Source organism: Scyliorhinus canicula, unplaced genomic scaffold (genome assembly GCF_902713615.1).
Source record: "Scyliorhinus canicula unplaced genomic scaffold, sScyCan1.1, whole genome shotgun sequence".
Lineage (NCBI taxonomy): Eukaryota > Metazoa > Chordata > Chondrichthyes > Carcharhiniformes > Scyliorhinidae > Scyliorhinus > Scyliorhinus canicula.
In genome coordinates, this window is record NW_024055499.1 from 2,285,900 (window position 1) to 2,305,232 (window position 19,333).

A 19,333-nucleotide genomic window follows, 5' to 3' on the forward strand; every position below is an offset into this window, starting at 1 on the left:
TCTGCTGGACTGGCCGGTCTCACGGCTTCTCCCCCAGTGGGCTGATTCTCTCTGAGCCTTCTTGCAAATTCCTGGTCTCACATTTCACAAGGATCAAAAAGTGAAAGGGGGTTTGGAAATTAGAAGATGTTTCATTACCATTTCTGTTTGGAAACCCCAAAAATCATGCCACATTGCCATGAACATGGGCTATGGTGGTTACATGGTTCTTTTGTTTAATTTATTTTGGTGCTTCTCACTGAAGAAAACTATCAGGGTATGAGGGGAAAGTTGTCTGAGGTGCACTGGGGAACTACATTAAATAGTATGGTGGGAGACAGGCAATCACTGATATTTAAGGATTTATTACAGATTTACATGGGGATCGGTTAGCTCAGTTGTCTGGATGGCTGGTTTGTGCTGAGTGACACCAACAGCACAGGTTAAATTCCCATAGCGGCTGAGGTTAGCCATGGTCTGTGTCAGTATTTATGCTCCGCATGAGCCTCCCCCATCAACCGATACAGACATACATCCCCTCATGTATGTATCTAGCTTTACGTTCAATGGATTCACGCTGTTCACCTCAACTACTCGCTGTGGTAACGAGCTCCACATTCTCACCACTCGCTGGGTAAAGAGGTGTCTACTGAAATTCCTCTTGGATTATTGAATCCCTTCATAATCTGAAAGACTTCCATCAGGTCACCCATCAGTCTTATCTTTTCCAGAAAAAAGCAGCCCCAGCCTTTCCTGAGTGTTAAATGCTCTCAGTTCTGTATATTATGAATCTTTGTTGCACCTTATCCAGTGCCTCTATTTCCTTTTTCTAAATGGAGATCGCCAATGTTGTCAGTGCTCCCAGTGTAGTCTAACCCTGGTTCTGAACAAGTTGAACATTTCCTCCGTGCTTTTCAATTCTATCCCCGATGGAACCCTAGATATGGGCCCCACACTTTAGGAAAGATGTGAAATTCTAAGTTAGGGTGTAGAGGACATTAACGAGAATGGCACCAGAGATGAGGGACTCCAGTTAGTTGGAGTGACTGGAGCAGCTGAATTTCTCTCCTGAGATCACAGCATCTGGATGTTGGGGAATGGAGCCATTCAGCCCTTTGGGACCGTGTCGGCTCCCTGTGGAGGAAGCCAGTCTGTCCATTGCCCCATTCCCCGAATCCCTGTGGGTTTATTTCTCTGAGTGCCTGTCCAATTTCCCATTGAAATCATTCCATCATCTCTGCATCTCCAGGGCGGCATGTGGTGTAGTGGATAGCACTGGGACTGCGGTGCTGTGGACCCGGGTTCAAATCCCGGTCCTGGGTTACTGTCCGTGTGGAGTTTGCACATTCTCCCCATGTCTGCGTGGGTTTCACCTCCACAACCCAAAAGATGTGCAGGATAGGTGGATTGGCCACGCTAAATTGGCCCTTAATTGGAAAAAAACAATAATTGGGTACCCTAAATTTATTTTAAAAAAGAAAAAAAATCTCTGCATCTCCGACCCTCATAGGCAGTAGATTCCAGGTTGTTACCACTCGCTTTACATGTACACAAGGCAGCTAGAGCGCAGAGGAGTCTATTTGGCCCATTTTTCCCATGCCAGCTCTTTGTAGAGCGACCCATTTAATCCCATAGTTCGACGATTTTGTTTTCTTTTCCAGAATGCACCAAATTCCCTTTTGGATGTTCCAGTCCAATCAGATTCCAGCACCATTTATGGACAGTGCATTCCAAATCACAACAACTCGCTGTGTTTTACAACAAATAATTGCATATGGTGTGTCTGGAGTTTCACAGAGTATTCAAAATGGTGTCAACACCGTGGTTATTACACAAAATTAAGACTCCAATCTTTTATCAATGATTCTGGTGAGGACACTGAGTGTAATACATCCTAATTTGTGAACAATTAGAACAAATGTACATTTCTGTAAAACCTTACTCCCATTTGACCTTCTAAAGTGTTTTAAAGCCAATGGAGTACTTTTGAAACATATTCATTCTTGTAATGTAGGAAGCTGTAAGTGCGCATGTGTAATCACATTTAGTTTTAAAATTGTTATTTTCATAGTGTATTCACTGTCATTGGTAACAAGGTCAAGAAAGCCCTTTGATACCTCGAACATGTGGCTTCCTGCAGCCATTTCACCTTCTGTACCTTTTCTATACAGTATTAGCTATGTATTGATTTCATTGCAAAAAAATAATAATTAAATTAATGATTATTCAGTAGTGAACATTGATCATCATTAGTGAATTGGTGTATTGGGTAATTATATTGTAAAGACTAGATCTTTATTTCAAAAAATAATACGATCAACCAAAATGTTTCCAGAAACTGCAGAGCTATCTGAATTTGTTTGAAAAAATAAATTAATTTATAATTTTGTGAAGTTACAAGACATCATATTCTGCTAAGACTGTGTGGGCCAGGCAGTGGAGTAATGGTATTGTTACTGGGCGAGTAATCCAGAGACCCAGGTTAATGCTCTGGGGATCTGGGATCGAATCTGCCTGTGACAGATATTGAAATTGAATAAAAGTCTCAAATTCAAAGGTAATGATGACATTGTGGATTGTTGTAAAAACCCGTCTGGTTCACAAATGTCCTTTTGGAAATCTGCTCTCCTTATGTGGCCTAGCCTTCACGTGACTCCAGATCCACAGCAATGTTGTGTTTGACTTGAAATTGCCTCCTGAAATAGCCTCACAAGACACACAGTTCAAGGGTAATTGGAATGAGCAGTAAATGCTGACCCAGCCAGTGACCCCCACCTCCCATGAATTAATAATGTTTAAGGCGGCTCATTGTTCAACCTGAAGACGGGTAAGAAACTGTCTCTTTGATTGGATTTGATTTATTGTCATGGGTACCGAGGTACAGTGAAAAGTATTGTTCTGCGCACAGTCCAGACAGATCGTTCCATACATGAAAAAACAAAGTGCGGATCTTGGCAGTTTGGTCAGTTTACAAAAGAATTTAATGACTTTGTAGACGTAGTTTATATTTTAATCACCACCCAAAACAAATTGAACATAGAACAGTCGAATGGTAATGTGTCCTCAAATAGACAGACATGAATTGGAGGAAATGGCAGAGATTTAACTGAACTATATTTTTGAAAAATTCGGCCTTCATGATGGAGAAACAGGAAAAGTCACTGAGGGAGGTGAGAAAATCCAGGCTCAGTACGGATTTGCTGTCACCCCTCCTTTCTTATACATGAACGGGATTTCGGCTGCAGAACGTTTCACACCAAAACACAGGGGTCAAATATAAGTGACAGATAATTCTCAATTCACTCCCATTTAACTATGTTTGACATTGTTCAAAAGCTGGGGGGGCAATTTAGCGTGGCCAATCCACCTAACTTGCACATCTTTGGGTTGTGGGGGAAACCCATGCAGACACGTGGAGAATGTGCAAACTCCACACTGACAGTAACCTAGGGCTGGGATACAAACCCAGGTCCTCCGCGCCGTGAGGCTGCAATGCTAACAACTGTGTCAAATGCTACCCTAAATGCTTCCTATATATGGTGTGGCGATGCTGGCGTCGGACTGGGGTAGGCACGGAAAGGAGTCTTCCAACACCAGGTTAAAGTCCAACAGGTTTGGAATCACTACCTATCGGAGCGCAGCTCCTTCCCCAGGTAAATAAAGAGGTGGGTTCCACAAACACATATAGAAAAATTCAATGATGCGAGATAGTACTTTGAATCCGAGTCTTTGCAGGTAATTAAGTCTTTACAGGTCCAGATGGTGCGACTGGAGAGAGGGATAATCACAGATTAAAGAGGTGTGAATTGTCTTAAGCCAGGACAGTTGGTCGGATTTCGTGAGAGCAGGACAGATAGTGGGGGGGTGAATGTAATGCGACATGAATCCTAGGTCCCGGTTGAGGCCATAGTCATGTGTGCGGAACTTGGCTATCAGTTTCTGCTCAGCGATTCTGCGTTGCCATGCGTCCTGAAGGCTGCCTTGAAGAATGCTTACCCGAAGATCAGAGGCTGATTGCCCTTGGCTGCTGAAGTGTTCCCCGATTGGAAGAGAACATTCCTGCCTGCCGATTGTCATGCAGTGGTTTCGCTCAGTGGGCTAGACAGCTGGTTTGTGATGCAGAACAAGGCCAGCAGCGTGGGTTCAATTCCTGTACCAGCTTACCCAAACAGGCGCCAGAATGTGGCAACTAGGGGATTTTCACAGTAACTTCATTCAGCGTCTGCATGGTCTCGCCAACGTACCACGCCTCGGCATATCCTTTCCTGCAGCATATGAGGTTGACAACGTTGGCCGAGTCACCACGAGTATGTACCGCATATCCGGTGGGTGGTGTTCCCGCGTGTAATGGTGGTACCCATGTTGATGAGCGGGCACATCTTGCAGAGGGTGCCATGGCAGGGTTGTGTGGTGTCGTGGTCGCTGTTCTCCTGAAGGCTGGGTAATTTACAATGGTCTGTTTGAAGTTGCGCGGTTGTTTGAAGGCAAGTAGTGGGGGTGTGGGGATGGCTTTGGCAAGATGTTCATTTTCATCAATGATGTGTTGAAGGCTGCGAAGATGATGTTGTAGTTTTTCCGCTCCAGGGAATTCATCAGGCAAATGAGGCTCTGGGAGTTCTTCCACAGACCCCAGGAGGCCTACAGCGAACACAATGAGACAAACAGTGAACCGGAACAGCAGTCCGAGAGATCTGTGGAAGATCCAGCCAGCAGGAAGGACTGGAAAACCCAACCCATTGAACCAATCCAACCAGCTGATTCTGCTGCTCCTCTTGCACGAAACCACTCAGTGAACCTGCCTCGAAAGTCATTTTTTGTCCAAATTCTGAACTCACATCTTTCTCCTCTTTTCCTGCTATCTCCCATCATGCTCTCTCAGAGCTCATCTTGTCTCTGATACTTACCCTTTGCTCCTTTGGCTTGATTCTCATTAAACTGTTGAACATCCAACTTCCACATGTTTCCACGGTGTCTCCATGGAGTCAGTGTCTTTGTGCATTTCCTCTTTAGACAATCAAGTGAAGCTCCGTCCTCACACAGAACACGTGTATGGTTTCTTCCCTTAGTGAATGGTGTGTTTTTCAGGCTGTAACTGGTTAAAGCTCTTTCCCCAGTCAGTTCACTGGAACACACTCACTCAGGTGCGTGTGTGTCTTGGTGCTTTTCTCGTCACACGTATGTTTGAAATATTTTCCCACAAACAGAGCAAACATTTTTCATTCCACATTCATAGTCTGAGGATATTCAGGTCCTGATTAATTAAGTGATACTGCCGGATCTTAATGTGATATTTGGTTTGTTTCCTGTCTGAAAATCCTCTCCTAATGCCCTGGAAAAGGAGTTTACAAAGGCCACACTATCAGTACAAGATAGAAATTCAGAGCAGACAATTCCAGTTTCTGGGGAACAGTTTTTCTCTCTTTCGCCAAAGCTGTAACTCCCCGTCCCACACACTCTCCCTCCTCCCTGGGGCTGAAAACCAAATAAAGTATTAGATCATTATTTTTGTATCTTTTTACCAAAGTTATACAATTAGAGGTAAGAATATGCTTTATAAGTCACTTCATTCCTGTACCAGCCTCCCCGAACAGACGCTGGAATGTGGCGACTAGGGGCTTATCACAGTAACTTCATTTGAAGCCTACTTGTGACAATAAGCAATTTTCATTTTAATTTCATTTCATTCATGACTTGTGACAGACTTTAATCTGAATCATCCTGACTGAGCAGACAGAATAACAAATGTTAACCTTGTGTCCAGAACTGACTGTGTGGAAATTTGATGAGCAATCGCAAAGGTTGTTTCTCCAAATCTTCCAGGGTTTCCTTTGTTTAACCTCTCCCTCTTGAAATAAGTTATACCAGATATCAGACTCAGGGCCCATTCTGGTTCTCTTCCTGTTGACTAAATATCTTCAATCAAATATGGAGAAGACTGAATCCACTGTTCGGTCCCTGCACCAATCTCCATTCCTGACATACCGACTCTATCCATCTCCCTGGCAACAGTCTGAGACTTAGCCAGTCTCTTTGTAAACTTGGTTTCACATTTGATCCCAATATGAGCTTCTGACCTCATAGAATTTACAGTGCGGAAGGCCATTCGGCCCGTTGAACTGCACTGGCCCTTGGAAAGAGCACCCTAGCTAAGCCCACACCTCCACTTATCCCTGTAACCCCCCCTAACCTTTTTAGATACTAAGGCAATTTACCATCTTCACCTTGCGATTCGACAATTCCATTACACATCTGGCTGCTCTCCCACAGTCTACCTCTGGAAACTTAAAGCCATCCAAAAGTCTGCGATCCATGTCTTAATTCACAGCAAGTTCCTTTCCCCTATGTGCTCCGATACGTGCATTCGCTCCCAGTCAATTCTCACCCTTGTTTTCAAATCCCTCCATGGACTTGTCTCTTCCTGTGTCTGTCATCTCCTCCAGCTCCACAACCCCCTGAGATATCTGCACAGCTCTGATCCTGGACTCTTGCACACCCCCGATTCTAATTACTCCGCCATAGTTTTCAGTTCCCTTGGCCCCAAGCACTGAATTCCCTCCTTGAACCTCCCCGTCTCCACCTCACTGACCTCCTTTCAGACTCTTTAAAACTCACGTCTTTGACCAAGTTTTTGGTCACCTGTCCTAATATCTCCTTTTGTGTCTCGGTGTCTAACTTTGTTTTATAATGTTCCTGTGAAGTTGACTGGGATGATTTATGATGTTAAAGGTGTTATATAAATAGAAGTTGTTGTTGTTGACTAACCCTGATCTCCTGTTTTACAATATCTCATTGGTTTCACAACAAACTCTATCTCTGATGTTTTGCCCCCTGCGGGTTTGCAGCCTGTAAAGACGGCGGCCGTTAACTCAGGCCTGTCACCGGGAGCAGGCCGCAGCTGTCCCCCCGCTCGATGCAAACCCGGGCCGGGAAACTTCTTATTGGGGTTTGGAGCCTCCACCGGGTTTCAGTGAAACCTGCCACTTCGCGGCTCTGCCAGAGACCTGCTCCTTTTGCGGCCTGGTGGAGACTGTGGAGCATGTTTATGTTGTCTGTCCCAGGCTGCACCCCCTCTTTGATTTCTTGACGTTGTTGTTGAGGTTTTGTTTGCACTTCAGCCCCACGCTCCTGATCTACGGACATCCGGGGCGGGGAAGGCGGAGGACGTCCGCGTGAACCTGCTCCTGGGCCTGGCCAAACTAGCCATTTATCGGTCCAGGCAGCTGGCGAGCGAGGGGGTCGTCCAGCCCGACAGACTGCCCCTCTTCCGTGGCCGGCTGTCCCTGGTGAGGGAGCATGCGGTGTCCACGGGCACACTGGAAGTTTCCGTGCTCGGTGGGCGCCGCAGGGGTTGAATTGCCTTATCTACCCGATTTTTAGACTCTAATTTGACAGGTTTTAGATAAGTTTCTGTTCCCTTTCTTGTTCCATTTGGGTTGTGCTCCACTCGTTGTTTTAGCAGCACTCCCTTCTTTTGTTTTATCCATTATTTACTTTATTTTCTTTTGCTTAGTTCTTTTCACACCCAGCGTCATGCTAAGGCTTAATCCTGCACATGAACATAAATTTGCAGGTCTCAAAACTCACAAAATAATTTTTTTTTTTAAACGAACATCAACATCAGGCATAAACTAAAGTAGTGAAGCCCCAAAACAGCTTCAGTGAAACCTCCCGGCCGAGTCCAGCATGGGCACTGCGCATGCCCCAGCTCATAATGCCCTGGGAATGATTGACGGCAGGTCTGATCCAATAGGAAGAGAGGGATGGGCTTGGAGGACCGAGTGGTTGCAGCGAGTCCTCCAACCAATCGGAGTGAATAAGGGGCGGGGTCTGAGCCCGGTCTCCCACGTGAGGTGGAGCATGCGCTGTGCCGAGTACAGTTCAGGATTCAGGCGGTGGGCTGGAGATCCCTGGTCAGATCCCGCTCGGTGAGTCATGAGGGAGGGATGGAGCCGGCGGATGGGTCGGGAGGCTTCATAAATACCGTGTCACCCCGAATACGAATCTCGGATTTGCAGTTGAACCGGCGAAAGGTGCTCGGCCTTTTCACCGAGATAGGCCCAGGTGGCCTGGCGCATGCGTACGGAGCGAGAGTCCCGGCTTTGCTCCGCCTCCCATTCACTCTGATTGGCTGGAGGACCAGCCGCTCCCGGTTAGTCCTCCAGCACCGCCCCCTGAGTTGGAGCAAACCCTTCAGCTTCATCCAACAGATAGAACATAGAAACATATCGCACAGAATAGGCCCTTCGGCTCACGATGCTGTGCCCAACTTTTGTCCGAGATTAATTTTAGATTATCATAGAATCTACAGTGCAGAAGGAGGCCACGCGGCCCATCGAGTCTGCACCGGCTCTTGGAAAGAGCACCCTACTCGAGGTCAACACCTCCACCCTATCCTCATAACCCAGTAACCACACCCAACACAAAGGGCAATTTTGGACACTAAGGGCAATTTAGCATGGCCGATCCACTGAACCTGCACATCTTTGGACTGTGGGAGGAAACCGGAGCACCCGGAGGAAACCCACGCACACACGGGGAGGATGTGAAGACACCGCATAGACCAGGGGTGGGCAAACTTTTCCGTGCAAGGGCGCCACATTCAGAAATTCACAATTTTAAAGGGCCGCATAGTATATTAAGTAAAATAATTACTTCACCCGGTTATGATTCTGGGCGCCTCATATAGAACAGTACAGCACAGAACAGGCCCTTCGGCCCTCGACGTTATGCCGAGCAATGATCACCCTACTCAAGTCAACGTATCCACCCTATACCAGTAAGTAACCCAACAGCCCTCCCCATTAACCTTAAAAAAAATTTTGAAAAAAAAACATTTTTTTTTTTTTTAATGAGTTGGTGGGCCGCATAAAGACCTTTGGCGGGCCACATGTGGCCCGCGGGCCGTAGTTTGCCCACCCCTGGCATAGACAGTGACCCAAGCCAGAAATCGAACCTGGGACCCTAGAGCTGTGAAGCAATTGTGCTATCAACAATGCTACCGTGCTGCCCTTAAGAACAAATTAATCTACACTTCATTATTCTACCATAATCCATGTACCTATCCAATAGCCGCTTGAAGGTCCCTAATGTTTCCGACTCAACTACTTCCACAGGCAGTGCATTCTATGCCCCCACTACTCTCTGGGTAAAGAACCTACCTCTAACATCCCCCCTATATGTTCCACCATTCACCTTAAATTTATGTCCCCTTGTAATGAACATAGAACAGTACAGCACAGAACAGGCCCTGTGGCCCTCAATGTTGTGCCGAGCAATGATCACCCTACTGAAGCCAACTTATCCACCCCCCCACCCCCCCCTCAATTAATCTTATTTTTTAGGACACTAAGGGCAATTTAGCATAGCCAATCCACCTAACCCGCACATCTTAGGATTGTGGGAGGAAACCGGAGGAAACCCACGCACACACGGGGAGGACGTGCAGACTCCGCACAGACAGTGACCCAGCCGTGAACTAAACCTGGGACCCTGGAGCTGTGAAGCATTTATGCTAACCACCATGCTACCGTGTTGCCCCGTAATGGTTTGTTCCACCCGGGGAAAAAGTCTCTGACTGTCTTCTCTATCTCTTCCCCTGATCATCTTATAAACCTCTATCAAGTCATCCCTCATCCTTCTCCGTTCTAATGAGAAAAACCCTAGCACCCTCAACCGTTCCTCATAAGACCTACTCTCCATTCCAGGCAACATCCTGGTAAATCTCCTTTGCACCTTTTCCAAAGCTTCCACATCCTTCGTAAAATGAGGTGACCAGAACTGCACATAGTACTCCAAATGTGGCCTTACCAAGGTTTTATACAGCTACATCATCACCTCACGGCTCTTAAATTCAATCCCACTGCTAATGAACGCTAGCACACCATAGGCCTTCTTCACAGCTCCATTCACTTGAGTGGCAACTTTCAAAGATCTATGAACATAGACCCCAAGATCTCTCTGCTCCTCCACAATGCCAAGAACCCTTCCGTTAACCCTGTATTCCGCATTCATATTTATCCTTACAAAATGGACAACCTCACACTTGTCTTACAACACCAGGTTAAAGTCCAACAGCTTCAAATCACTAGCTTTCGGAGCACTGCTCCTTCCTCAGGTGAATGAAGAGGTATGTTCTAGAAACATACATATAGACATAGTCAAAGATGCAAAACAATGCTTTGAATGCGAGGATTTGCAGGTAATTAAGTCTTACAGAGACAGGGGTATATCATAGTTTGCGGGCTACTTGAATAAATGAACATTTCTATAAAACCTTGCACTGCCACTGTCTTTTAAAGCCAATGAAGTACTTTTGAAACATATTCACTGATGTAATGTAAGAAGCTGTAAGTACGCATGTGTAATCACATTTAGTTTTAAAATTGTTATTTTCATAGTGTATTCACTGTCATTGGTAACAAGGTCAAGGAAGCCCTTTTATACCTCTAACACGTGGCTTCCTGCAGCCATTTCACCTTCCGTACCTTTTCTATATTAACCATGTATTGATTTCATACCACAAAACAATAATTACATTTATGATTAATCAGTGGTGAACATTAATTATCATTAGTGAATTGGTGTATTCGGTAATTATATTGCAAAGGCTAGATCTTTATTTTTAAAAATAACACCATCAACCAAAATGTTTCCAGAAACTGCAGAGATATCAGAATTTGATTGAAAAAATAAATTACTTTGTAATTTTGTGAAGTTACTGGACATCATATTCTGCCAAGACTGTGGGCCAGGCAGTAGAGTAATGGTATTGTTACTGGGCGAGTAATCCAGAGACCCAGGTTAATGAACTGGGGATCTGGGATCGAATCTGCCTGTGACAGATATTGAAATTGAATAAAAGTCTCAAAGTATAAGTCTAACTGTGACTTTGTCGATTGTTGTAAAAACCCGTCCGGTCCTTCAGGAAATCTGCTCTCCTTAGTGGCCTGGCCTACACGTGACTCCAGATCCACAGCAATGTTGTGGTTGATTTGTAAGTGCCCTCTGAAACAGCCTCACAAGACACGCAGTTCAAGGGCAATTGGAATGAGCAGTAAATGCTGGTCCAGCCAGTGACCCCCACCTCCCATGATTGAAGAATTTTGAAAAAGGCTCAGTGAGGTACAGTGAAAAGTATTTTTTCCATATAAATTTAGAGTACTGCTCCAATATAGCTCAAAGGAAACTTGAGAAACAGAACCTCATCCTTGATCAGGCAATTTATCTTTTATTTGTATAAATTTAGAGTACCCGATTATTTTTTTTCCAAATTAAGGGGCAATTTAACATGGCCAATCCGCCGAACGTGAACAATTTTGTGTTGTGGGGTTGAAATCCACGCAGACATGGGGAAAATGTGCAAACTCCACACGGACAGTGATCCAGGGCCGGGATTCGAACCCGAGTCCACGGTGCCGCAGTCCCAGTGCTAACCACTGCGCCATATGGTGCCCCGTATTCATTAAAAATTACTGTATTAATTAGCTAAAATTCTGCAACAGATGATTAAATAAGTGGTGATCATTAATTGAGTTACAATTAATGAAACTATTTTTTAAAATTCATTGGACGTGGGCATCGCAGGCTGTGCCAGCATTACCCATCCTTAATTGCCCTTGTGGGCTGGTGAGAGTCAACCACATTGCTATGGGTCTGGAGTCACATGTCGGCCAGACTGGGTAAAGACGGCAGATTTCCCTCCCGAAAGTACATTAGTCAACCAGCTGGTTTCATAGACTTTTAATTCCAGATATTCTATTGAGTTTAAATTCCATCACCTCTGGTAGTAGGATTCAAAACCGGGTCCCCAGATCATTATCCTGGGTTTATGGATGACTAGTCCAGCGACGATACCACTACACCACTGCCTCCCCACTGTGTAACTGGTTAAATCTCTTTCCACAGTCAGTTGACTTGAACTCTCTCACTCGGGTGTGTGTTGTGTGGGTCTCAGTGCTTTTCCAGTCACACTGATGTTTTCACAGTCAGTTCACTGGAACTCTCTCACTCGGGTGTGTTGTGTGGGTCACGGTGCTTTTCCAGTCACACTGATGTTTGAAATCTTTTCTCATTGAGAACAGAGAAACATTTCTCCTTCCACATTCGAAGGGTGATATTCAGGGCCTGATGAATCAACTGACTTCTGTCCGACCTTGATGCAATATTTAGTCTCAATTTACCGAATACAAACCTTCTATTGTCCCGTAAAAAGAGTTTACAAAACTACGGTACTGAGGACCCGGGTTTGAAACCCAGCCCTGGGTCAATGTCCGCATGGAGGTTCTGTTCCTCGAGTTTCCTTTGCGCTTTATTGGAGCAGTGCAGGAGGCTGTGGACAGAGTGGGAGTGGGGCAGGGAATTAAAATGTTAAAATGATCAGAAGCTCAGGATTATGTTTGCAGACTGAATGGTGATGTTCCACAGTTACCCAATCCAGATTTAATCTCCTCAGTGTAGGGGAGACCAAATCGTGAGCAGTGAATACACAACACTGGATGGCAAGAAGTACAAGTAAATCACTGTCACCTGGAAAGTGTGTTTGGAATCCTGGAATATGGGAAGGATGGCGATGAACTGGTGGTTGTTGCATCTGTTGTGTCTGCATGGAAATGGTTTACAGTGATGTTCATAAGAACACATAAAATGGAAGCGGGGGGAGCCTAGATGACTCCTCGAGCCACTGCATTTCTTGCTGGCTGTAATCTGCCCGTTCAGGCATCATTCTGATATACTTTCCCGTATCGTCCCCAGTCCTTCCAGATCCATTTTATGATATGGATACATCAGCTCAACAATCCTGTGAACTAATTTAGTCTGGCCCAGTGTCACCGAGCTGAAATCCAGTCTTTCTCTGAACATTTTCTTAATGCCATAACTGACAGGTTAAGAGTTTAGCAGTAAGGGGAAGAGGCAGGTTTGTAGATGCCCTTCAGTGTTACAGACTGGCTCGTTGGATCTTGTTCTGTCCCATCTTACATTCAGCTAACAGTAAAATTACTAAAATACTGCAACATACAGGCATTTGTGGACAACAGTGAGTTTGCTGCTCAGATTAGTTAAAGTCTCCATATTGTAAAATGGATCTCGAAGGACTGGAGAAGATGCAGGAAAAGATATTTGAATTATGCCTGAACTGCAGCTTATACCCAGCAAGAAAGATTGGACAGGGCATCACCTTTTCTCTGGAAAAGGGAATGAAGGATGACCTGATCCTGCAAGATTATGAAAAAGTTTGATATGATAGACAAGTGGAAGATGTTTCCATTGGATAAGAATAAATATGAGTTAGTCATTAATTAATCTAATGTGCAGTTCAGGAGCAGTTCAGAGGGAGATCGCTCACACACTTCATGTGTGCAAAGAAATGGAGCCGGTGGGTAGCCGGAAAGCAATAGAAGCTGCGGAGTGACTTGGGGAGGCTTCAGAAAAACCCTGAGGAGGCTTAAACTCCTGAGTAAAATGTGAGAGCTGAGCGGTGACAGGCCCGGGTTACCGGCCGCCATCTTTACAGAGGACAAGGGGCCACAGGGCGCATGCGCTGTCAGCCTGGACCGGTTGCCAACTTTCCCAGATTGACTGACTGGAGTCTCCAGGATTTTATTTTATTAATTTGTGGGAGTCACTGGCTGGGCCAACATTTATTGTCCATCCCTAATTTCCCTCAAACCGAGTGGCTGGCTCGGCCATCTCGGAGGGCATTTAAAGAATCAACCACATTGCTGTGGTTTGGAATCGTGTCGGCCAGACCAGGTAAGGATGGCAGATTTTATTTTCTATTCATTCCCGGGATGTGGGTGTCGCTGGCTGGGCCAGCATTCACTGCCCAGCCCTAATTGCCCCTGAACTGAGTGTATCTCAGAGAGCATTTCAAGAGTCAACCAGCTGACTGTGGATCTGGAGTCACGTGTAGGCCAGACCAGGTAAGGATAGAAGATTTCCTTCACTGAAGGACAGGAGTGAACCAGATGGGTCTTTGCAACAATCGACAATGGTTTCATGGTCATCAGTAAACTTTCAATGAATTCAAATTTGAATTCTTGGTGAGATTCATACCTGGGTGTCTGGGAAATCATTAGGACAGTAAAGAAGAATTTTTTGAAATTTTCTTTGAACATTTCTCTTCAGCGGATATAAAAATATTGAAAATGGGATAAGGGTTGTTTGGCTGACAGTCCATCACTGTCCTGTAAGGTAATGAGTCCTTTTGCTTCCCAATTGGCCGAGGAAGGCAGTGTGTCACAAGGATGGATGTGTTGACCGATTAATGGCTGGAGGATGGGGGCAGGTCATGTGATCAAACCTTTCCTATTCATGCATCTGTCCAAATGCCTTTTCAGTGTTGGCAATGTCCCTGCCTCAACTCCTTCCTCCGGCAGCTCATTCCGTACTATCCTCTGTGTAAAACCATTGATCCTTAGGTTCCCATTAATTCTTTCCCCTCTTAACATAAACCTCTGCCCTCTGGTTCCCGACTCCCCAGCCCTGAGAAAAAGACTGAATGCATTCACCCTGTCCATGCCTCTCATGATCTTATACACCTCTATAAGATCACCCCTCAGTCCCCTACGCTCCAAAGAAAAGGGTCCTGGCCTGTCCAATCTCTCCCTATAACTCAGTCCCTTGCCTGGCAACATCCTTGTAAATCTCTTCTGCGCTCTCTCCAGTTTAATAACATCTTTCCTATAGCAAGGCGACCAAAACTGAACACCACACTCCACGTGCAACCTCACCAACATTCTGTACAACTGCAACATAACTTCCCAACTTGTATACTCAATGCCCTGACTGATGAAGGCCAGCACGCCAAAAGCCTTCTTCAGATAATTTACAGTGCAGAAGGAGGCTATTCGGCCCATCGAGTCTGCCAGAGCTGGATAGCCCTGACAAAGAGCACACCACCCACTGATCTACCCTATCCCCGTAACCCAGTAACCCCCAGTTAACCTTTTTTTGGGACACTCAGGGTAATTTAGCATGGCCAGTCCACCTAACCCGCATATCTTTAGACTGTGGGAGGAAACCAGAGAACACACGCAGACACGGGGAGAATGTGCAGACTCCGCACAGACTGACCCAGCTGGGAATTGAATCTGCGACCCTGTAGCTGTGAAGCAACTGTGCTAACCACTATACTACCGTGCTGCCCTATCTACCTGTGACTCCACCTTTAAAGAACCGTCCACATGAACTCCAAGATCCCTCTGTTCCATGATACACCCTAAGGCCCTACTATTCACTGTGAAAGTCCGACCTTGGATTTGACTTTCTGAAATGCAACACCTCACACTGATCTGTATTGATCACCATTTGCCATTTCTCGGCCCACTTCCCCAGCTGATCAAGATCCTGCTGCAATTTGTGATAACCTTCCTCACTGTCTACAATACCACCTATTTTAGTGTCATCTGCAAACTTATTGACCTTGCCTTGTACATTCTCATCCAAATCGTTGATTATAGATACTAACAGCAATCTCCGTGTTACTGATCTCCGAGTTACTCCCTACTTAGTTAATTACTCCAGTTTCTCAAATTTAGAACAGATTCCCAACCAGCCAATCAGCTTTACTCTGAGGTAAGTTATTTATATTTACTGTTCCGAAGCTCCTCCTGTCCGAGTTCACACCAACTCCGCTCCCTGTGTTGGTGAGATTCAGACCTGGGTGTCTGGAAAATCGTTAGGACAGTAACTGTCCTGTAAGGTAATGAGTCCTTTTGCTTTCCAATTGGCCGAGGAAGGCAGTGTGTCACAAGGATGGATGTGTTGACCGATTAATGGCTGGAGGATGGGGCAGGTCATGTGATCAAACCTCCAGGAATACATTTAATCAAAAGTTGGCGAGGAGAGAATGTTGGGAATTTCTATCCTGAACTGACAGTGAGGTTTCTGTAAATTTACAGGATACTGGAAGAGGAGGTTTAACAGACGGGAAAGTGCAAACCAAACGTCACATCGCGATTTGACAGAGTCACTCGATTCATCAGAACCTGAATTTTGTGGAAGGTAAAAGGTTTGTCTGTTCTGTCTGTGAGGGAAGATTTCAGGTCTCAGTGTGACTGAAAAGCCCCGAGATTCACAAACCCTGGTTAGACCAAACCTGGAGAACTGTGTTCAGTTCTGGGCAACAATCCTGAGGAAGGATAGAATGGCCTCGGAGGGAGTGTAGCACATATTTACCTGAGTGATATCTGAATCCTCCGGGGTTAAATTACAAAACTAGATTACACAAAAGAGTCAGAGACATGATGGCACAAGAAGGAAATTCAGCCCATTGAGCCCATGCTAGCTCCCTGGAGCAATCCAGTCGGTCCCATTCTCCTGTTCCCTGTATCCTCGCAGTTTATTTCCCTCAGATCTCTATCTAATTTCCTTTTGTAATCAAATGATTCATTGTGTCTATTTTCAAACTCCCTCATATGCAGCAAGTTTCAGGTCATTGCCGCTCGCTGTGTAAAAACATATCTCATATCACCTCATATCTCCTGTACTTTTTACATACAAACTAGGAACAGGCCACTCGGCCCCTCGAGCCTGCTCAGCATTCAATAAGATTGCGGCTGATCTCATTCTAACCTCAACTCCACATTCCTGCCTACCCCTGATGACCTTTCATCCCCATGCTCATCAAGAATCTATCCAGCTCTGCCTTAAACATATTCAAGGACTCTGCTTCCACTGCCTTTTAAGGATGTGATTTCCAAAGTCTTACAACCCTCAAGAGAATAAAAAATCCTCATCTCCATCTGAAATGGGTAACTCCTTATTTTGCAACAGTGATGTCCTCGATCTGGAGGAAACATCCTCTCCACATCCACCCTGTCAAGACCCCTCAGGATCTTGTATAGCTCAATCCAGGTTTTACCCAAAACTTTAAATGTGTCCCGACTGTATGATCAGTGAATGGAAATCTGGCATAATCCTGTGGACCTGAATCAAACCTCCCCTCAACCTCCTTTGCTGGAACCATTCTGCCAAATCACCTCTGCACCTTCTCCAAGAACCTTCACATCCTTCCTGAAGAGTGGTGACCAGAGCTTTATAAAGATTCATAGAATAGCATTAGAACCATAGAATTCCTACAGTGCAGAAGGAGGTCTTTCGAGTCTGCACTGATTCTCTGAAAGGGATCCCTGCCTAGGCCCACACCCCTACCCTGTCCCTGTATCCCCAAAGCCCCACCTAACCTGCCCACCCCGGACACTAAGGGGCAATTTATCAAGGCCAATCCACCAAAATTTCCCTTCTTTGGACTGTTGGAGGAAACCTGAGCACCGGGTGTAAACCCACGCAGACACCGGGACAAAATGCAAACTCCACACAGTCACCAAGGCTTTAATTGAACCGAGTCCCTGGCACTGAGGCAGCAGTGCTAATCACCGTGCCACCAGAAGCATAGTTTTCGTATCAATATTGCTGTTTATGAAGCACAAGATCAAGTATGCTTTGCCGTCTATTCTCTTTAATATGTCTTGTAGATATACAAAATCCCTCTTCACCTCTTTCTCTCTCCTCCCAAAGAGGCCAGTTGGGTTTTTATGACAATCCAGCAGTTTTCATTGTCTCTTTTTGCAAGAGCCGGCCCCACAAATGACCAGATTTATTCAGCTCAATTTCACAACCTGCTTTTGTGTTTTTGTGGGTTCTCTCTCACTCCCTATTTTCTGTTTTAAATCAGTTCCTCAGGGTGTTCAAAGGGGAGGCTTCAATGTCCGGAAACTCAAACCAAGCATCACATCAGGATCTGACAGAGTCCTCAATTTATCATATCCTGAATATCAGCGTATTTTGAACATGGAAGGAAAAAGCATTGTTCACAGTGGGAAGAAAACGTATATGTGTTGTGAGTGTGAACGAGGATTCAGTCTATCATCAGGCCTCACAAGGCACAAATGCAGTCACACTGAGGAGAAACCGTGGAAATGTGCCGACTGTGGGAAAGGATTCACTTTCCCGTACCAGCTGGAAACTCATCGACGCTGTCACACTGGCAAGAGACTATTTACCTGCTCCGAGTGTGGGAAGGGATTCACTCAATCATCCAACCTGTTGACACACCAGCGAATTCACACTGGAGAGAGACCATTCAACTGCTCCAAGTGTGGGAAAGGATTCACTCAGTCATCCACTCTGTACGCACACCAGCGAGTTCACACCGGGGAGAGGCCATTCAGCTGTTCCAAGTGTGGAAAGGGATTCACTTGGTCATGCAACCTGCTGAGTCACCAGCGAGTTCACACTGGGGAGAGACCGTTTCAATGTCCAGAATGCGGGAAGTGCTATAAAAGTTCTGGGGATCTGAGGCGCCATCAACGTGTTCACACTGACGAGAAACCGTTTAGGTGCTTTCACTGCGGGACTGGGTTCATACAATCATTTGAGCTCACTGTACATCAACGAATTCACACTGGGGAGAGGCCATTCACCTGCGTCAAGTGTGGGAAGGGATTCACTCAGTCATCCCACCTGCTGAGACATCAGCGAGGCCACAAGTAACCACAGTGATTGAATTTTGCTGTTCCTCACTATCAGGACTGAACCATGTTAATTTGGGTCTCTTTCTGCTGATAACAAACTCCAGCCCATTTACAGGGACTAATATTCTGGCTAACAGTCAAATAAATTAGATTTGTGTTAAATACACAGTGTGTCGAAACTTTTTAATATCTCTGACACAAGTTAGTTCCTTTAGAAGTACTCTCGCTCTCCCCTGTCTCTTCAATCCTCACCTCCAACAAGAAGTGTGAGGAGCTTGTGGAGCTTCTTTGTGACTGAGATTGAGTCAATCTGATCAGCTGCCTCTGCTGCTTCCCTCCCTTCCACGAGCCCACCGGACCAAACTGTCTCTAAATTTCATCCTTTCCCGGGAGCTAAGCCCACATCGTTCTCTGGTTTCTCTCCCTTCTCCCCTCATGCCCTCTCGGAGTTCATCTTGTCCATGAGACCCAGCTCCTGCTCCATCGACCCTATTCCCACTGAGCTACTGATCAGCCAACTACCCTGTGTCCACGGATATTGTCAACATTTCTCTCCCTTCAGGTATTGTCCCCCTGTCCTTCAAATCTGCCATCATCACCCCCTCCACAATAAAACAAACCCTTGACCCAGCCATCCTTACAAATTACTGCCCCATCTTCAACCTCCCTCCCTTCTTCAAACTCTTTGAACATGTTGTCACCTCCCAAACCTTGCCCATCTTTCCCAGAGCTCCCATGTTTGAATCCCTTCAATCAGGTCTCTGCCCTGTCACAGTGAAATACAAGAGACAAACAGAATGTTACCCAGAGAGAAGACAGACAATCTGGGAGATTGGATGCGAGGGTGGCACAGTGGTTGGCACTACAGGCCACAGCGCCAG

The 19,333-nt window shown here is 45.6% G+C and overlaps 1 protein-coding gene across 1 annotated transcript in view; it reads left to right on the forward strand.

Annotated features, from left to right (window-relative positions):
* LOC119960416 (oocyte zinc finger protein XlCOF6-like) overlaps positions 1–18,471 on the forward strand; it is a 60,790-nt gene extending 42,319 nt beyond the window's left edge. Inside the window, exon 5 of the mRNA XM_038788130.1 lies at positions 17,808–18,471. Within this exon, the coding sequence (XP_038644058.1) occupies positions 17,808–18,471 (664 nt within the window). The remainder of the gene's footprint in view (positions 1–17,807) is intronic.
* Positions 18,472–19,333: the final 862 nt, after the last annotated feature.